Genomic DNA, 5,811 nt, shown 5'->3' with positions numbered 1-5,811 from the left:
TTACGGAAAATATTTATAAATTGTGAACATGTTTTTTTTTGCATAGGCGGACATTTTCTGAAATTCAGAAGCATTTTTTGTTTTCAATGACCGTTTTTTGAATTCATAAATATTTTTTGAATCTGCGAACATTTTTAAAAAAATTTGAAATAATTTTCTGTAATTCCCAAACAATGTTTTGCATATTTTCCGAAAATTCGCGAACATTTTTTAAGACACGAACTTTTATTTTTTAAGTCATGAACATGTTTTGAATCGATGAACGCTTTTTAAGACACGAACGTTTTTTTTTTATAATGCATCCTAACATCACACGAAGATCACTCACTCACTTGGTCTTGTTCCCCTCCCGGCAGGCCCACTCACACATGGGAGAGGAGAATGGCAGGCTGGTAGAGTAGGACTCGGCCGGACACCGATCGGAGTCGAGGAGGCCGGCTGCTGCGTGGCCTGGACCGCCTTGCTTCTCCTCTCCGGCGACTTGCTCTTCGGCCCCCTCTCCTTGCTGCGACCTAGCGCGAGATGAGGGGGGAGAGAAGAAGGGGCGCGCTCCCGTGTGGGACTGGGACGACGGTGAGGGTGGCGGAGGCAGCAAATCTAGCGTGGGACGGTGGCGCGACAACGGATCGGAGGCCCTGGTGGTGGTTAATAATAGCAGTTGCATCACACAAGTTTTGGTACGAGACACGGGGACAAGCGATGGATCCAGTGATTATTCCTTCTCTTTCAGCCCAGTATATTCTTCAGTGATGCAAGAAGAGTACAATGGGACACACTTGCTGGGACTGGATGTGGTGAATCAACGAACGCTATATCCTAGCCCTATTGCTTTGCTGCTACTTCTACTTCTATAATTAGCTGGCCTCTTTTGTATGTACAACCTTCGCCGGCCGACACCATTCTGGCACAGCACGATCAAATCACAGATTCAGAATCAGAAAAAGAAATCTTCGCTTCAAACACCATCCATGGAATGGAAGGAGGGAGGGAGGGAGTCAGTCGTGCCACCGCAGGAGCATGACGACGCAGCGCTTGATGATGTAGAGCCTGGCCTTGTGCTGCTTCAAGGTCTTGCTCAAGCCTCCTCCTCTCCTCTGGCTCCTCCCCATAAGCTTCATCTTTTCTTCAACACTCTCTCACTCTGGCTAATGATCGTTGGAAGTGAGCAAGGTTTAGTGAAGGAGTGTTGCTGAACTCTGACTCTGGCTAATGGTTTCTTCTCGGCACGGCGGAACACGGCACGAGGGTGGGCTTATATATAGGGACGGGGGAGGAGGCTAGATCCAGATCCGGATGGCACACACGAGCCAGCTAGTAGTAGGGTTGAAGGTGAGGGAGATGGACGAGGGTGGAAGAAGATAGCAATTGATAATGCGGGCGAGCATGGGCGTGCAGCGGCAGGCAGCGAGGCGGACAGCGCGGCGCGGATTCCTGCTGCCCCCCGGACCGCCGGGCAGGGTGGTTCGGCCGTCGTCAGAGGAGAGCGCCGTGTGCGCGTGCGTGCGCGCGCTGCCCTGGCCCCGGTGGAAAATGTGTCGGGGGCACGGCGGTGAAGGGTCGCTGCCATGCCCACGCACGCACGCACGCACGCCCTCTCGTGCGCTCCAGGTCAAGGTCAGTAGAGGACACAGGACAGGCCACCGCCTCCTCTGTCTTTGTTCCCATGGTGGTTCGTGACTCGACTAGGGCTCACCGTTTTCTTCCTCTTCTTTCTACTGTTTCTGTTTCTGGACTCCCCGACTAGGGCCTGTCACCGTTCTCTTTACTGTTTGGCACTCCCCACTAGTCGAGTCCAGCGCAGCAAACCGCCGGAGTGGGGAATGTTTACACTGCACGCAGAATTTTTGATAAAGAGAATATATTAATATCACGAACATAGTACCAATTACACCCAGACTCTGCATCAATAGGATATCGAAAGACATCAATGATGCACCTAGCCAAGGAAAAAAATAGAGAAACATAAAAACAAATACCCTGTCGCGGTGATGAAACACTCGCAAAATCAAGACTCTAACCATCACCAAAGACAACACTCGGACTACAGGAAGGGTTCTCCAAATGCAACGCCTTCAAGAGGGAAACAATGCACAGTTGTCGTCGTCCGATCAAGGTCTTGAAATTTTCCATCCTGGAGAGGGTCTGAAATCCCAAAAACAATGTCTTTGCAAGACCATTGCCAAGTACAACCAATGAAGATCATACTTTGGGCTTTCACCTCGGAGATCGCGGCTCCTTGTTTTCAATGCAACCAAAACTCCTCTTCGCCGTTATAGGTCTCCGGTCGTAGCCACCATGACTCTCTTCACAACCGTCAACGCCGTGAAAAATATATACTTAGACATGTCCCATGACACCAGTTTATGTAGTGCGCAGATACTCCTTCATTCTTTTTTATTTTATTTTTAGCACCAATTTGCGTCAAGGTACCAGGATCTTTTCAATTAGCGTGCAGGATCAGGCGCGCCTGAGACTTGAGAAAGGCTTTCGTTGATTAACGAGACACCAGGATCTCATTAGCGACTAGTGAGATCAGAGGTGCTCTATACGATAGCTTCATTATTGGCACGTGCTTTCGTGAAGACAAGTCGTTAAGAGAGTGTCGCGGCCGGCCGGGGTGCTAATGACCGACTGGTAGTCGTTCAGTCATTTTCCTATTCTGACAGTCCATCGATTCTCTCTCAGCAGACGTTAATGAGGTAGTGCTAACCCACTTGGGGTTGGGGGCCGTGGGTGCATATGCGCCTGTCGGCCTGGATGCATGGTGGGTGTGCACACGCGTGAGAGCACCATCTTTGCTTTCTTCGATTGGTCGATTGTCAAATCTATCAACTTCCATGACTGTTAAAACGATTCCAGTCAAGAGTCCAGGCGGTGCTGCATGTGGGCACGACGTGGCCGGAGATTTTTAGTTGGACGCGTCTAGTAGGCGACCGGCTGCCCACTAATGCAACCGAACGGCCGGTTGAAAAGGGAGACTCCTTATCCTCCGCGAAACAGAATAGAAAGGCCACCTACCCGACCGATCGACTGGCCACCAAAACAAACCGATCGAGCGGCCGTCAACAGAAACCGCCCCATGTGGCCAGCTGTCCCCAGCTCGCACCCACGCCCCGCTCGCCCCCACGCCTCAGCCCCTCCCACGCTGCCTTCTTCTTCTTCTCCACGCCAGAAGCAGATCCAACAGAATCGCCCCCAGCCCTTCTTCCTCCTCCTACACAGCCGCCATGGAAGCCCCAAAGTAGAAGGAGCTGCTTCAAAAAAGAAGATCTAAGGGCAGGGTGATCAGAGCCATACCAGGCAGTAAGATCAAGTAGGTAAGCCCCCTCTGCCCCTCTTCACTTCCCCCTTTCTTCTACTGCATAGGCATATATAAACCCCCTTCTCCATAGATCTAGGACAAATCCAAGGAGAAGCTGCTTCAAAAAAGAGGTGAATCTGGCACATCACACCAGCCTACTTGATGTTACTGCTGGATGTGTTAAACAAGCCAAAAACTACTTGATGCATGCCATACAATTTTCTACCACCTGAATGTGTTAAACAAGCCAACTAAAAATAAGTTCTCTGGCCAATTAAAACATGATTAAAGCCAACTCAACAAAGCATTGTAGCCAAAAACTAAACATGCATTCTACCAACTTGTAGCTATTGTTTGCAAAATGAACAAAAATTGACTGCCCAATAGATATGCAACGAAAAATTCATAAATGTGCAACTGAACATGCATCCCAACCAACTGAACCTATATTCTGGCAACTCGGCATGCATGCTAGCCAAAACTAAAACATGCATTGTACCTTACGTGTTTTCTGGCCAACTAAAGAACATGTATCCTGGCCAACTAAACATGTATTCTGGCCAACTAAACATGTATATTTGGCAATAGATGTTTGTGAGTGAACACTTTAGAAAAACTGTAGTATATGTGCAAATAAAAAACATGTTTTCTGGCCAACTAAACATGCATGTTGGCCAAAAACTGAGAAAATGTATCCTGGCCAACTGAGACATCTATTCTAGCCAACTGAATGCATTAACTGTCCAACTGAACATGCATGTTGGCCAAAAACTGAAATAAATGCAACCTGGCCAGCTGAGACATCTATTCTAGCCAACTAAAAACATTGAATGTCCAACTGAATATGTATGCTGGCCAAGTGGAAAAATGCATCCTCGCAATTGAGATGTCTATTCTAGCGAAAACCAGAAATCTGTAGTGCAACAGCAAAAACACAAGAATTTTTGTCCATGGCTAATGAAGCCACATACCATATTAACATATTCACACATATAATCTTGTCTCACACATATATTTTGGTCCCACACCTATTGCAAACCATATTAATATGTTCAAATATACCAGAACTAGAAACATAAACGGCTATGAAAAACATATAACTATAATCTGTCCTCCAATTCTTCTTTCTTCTTTCACCTGGATTTTCCTTATCAAATGTAACATCCAATTACGTGCAGAAAAATATGAAAAGAGCTCCTTGCGAAACGGAAACCTACAGATCATTGCAACAAAACAAAAAGGAAAAAGTCAGAAAACTCTGTAGTAAAAAGAAGTCATGCTCTTGCCAGCTATTTACTGCAAACTGTGCAACTAATATAACAACTCTGTGCAAACAAAAAAATTCATAACTATTATAATAAAGATTATGCTACAGTCATGTTGCTTTTGGAACTAAGAATATCACAAAATGGTGTGCAACTGCCTATTTACTAAATTTTTAGGTTGTTTGAAACACTCTTTTCTGTGGTTACCAACTGATGACATCAATTTCTTCTTTTATATATGTGCAGGGAGTGTGTGGCAGCATCCAAAAAAAGGAAAAAAATGCTTGATCTCAATGAGTTGCGCCCTGATCTCAATGAGCTTCCTCATGATATGGATCAGCAGCAACCCAACATACAACAAGGAAATTGGGCAGAAAGTGGTCGATCTGTTTACTACACGCAGGCAAGTCGTGATGGTAACCCTACGAGCCATGACGATGTGGCAGGTCAGTCATTAGCCCGTGGTGCCCCTGTAATGGTGTCTTTGTAGTCAGAGAGTCATACTCTTGATCACACGGGAACCGAGGCAAATGTTCCTGTTGGGGAACGTAGCAGAATTTTAAAATTTCTACGCATCACCAAGATCAATCTATGGAGTCATCTAGCAACGAGGGATAGGGGAGTGCATCTACATACCCTTGTAGATCGCGAACGGAAGCGTTCAAGAGAACGGGGTTGATGGAGTCATACTCGTCGTGATCCAAATCACCGATGACCGAGCGCCGAACGGACTGCACCTCCGCGTTCAATACACGTACGGTTGGGAGAGACGTCTCCTCCTTCTTAATCCAGCAAGAGGAGAGGAGAGGTTGATGGAGATCCAGCAGCACGATGGCGTGGTGGTGGAAGCAGCGGGATCTTGGCAGGGCTTCGCCAAGCACCAACGAGAGGGAGAGGTGTCACGGGGGGAGAGGAAGGCGCCAGGGACTTGGGGTGCGGCTGCCCTCCCTCCCCTCCACTATATATAGGGGTCAGGGGGGCACCGGCCCCTCTAGATGGGGGGGCGGCGGCCAAGGGGTGGCTTGGCCCCCAAGCCAGGTGGAGGCGCCCCCACCCCTAGGGTTTCTAACCCTAGGCGCAGGAGGAGGCCCATGGGGGCGCACCAGCCCACCAGGGGCTGGTTCCCTTCCCACTTCAGCCCATGGGGCCCTCCGGGATAGGTGGCCCCACCCGGTGGACCCCCGGGACCCTTCCAGTGGTTCCGGTACAATACCGGTGACCCCCCCGGTGGCCAAAACTGGACTT

At 48.3% G+C, this 5,811-nt stretch overlaps 1 protein-coding gene across 1 annotated transcript; it reads right to left on the bottom strand.

Annotated features, from left to right (window-relative positions):
- Positions 1-702: 702 nt before the first annotated feature.
- On the bottom strand, positions 703-1,372 carry LOC119330585. The gene has a single exon (XM_037603699.1). It carries the CDS (start codon positions 1,116-1,118, stop codon positions 996-998), a length of 123 nt encoding a protein of 40 aa, XP_037459596.1. The 5' UTR covers positions 1,119-1,372; the 3' UTR covers positions 703-995.
- Between the last annotated feature and the right edge of the window lie 4,439 nt (positions 1,373-5,811).

This window comes from Triticum dicoccoides, chromosome 7A, assembly GCF_002162155.2.
Source record: "Triticum dicoccoides isolate Atlit2015 ecotype Zavitan chromosome 7A, WEW_v2.0, whole genome shotgun sequence".
Taxonomy (NCBI): domain Eukaryota; kingdom Viridiplantae; phylum Streptophyta; class Magnoliopsida; order Poales; family Poaceae; genus Triticum; species Triticum dicoccoides.
This window is presented reverse-complemented; position numbering and strand designations above follow the sequence as displayed.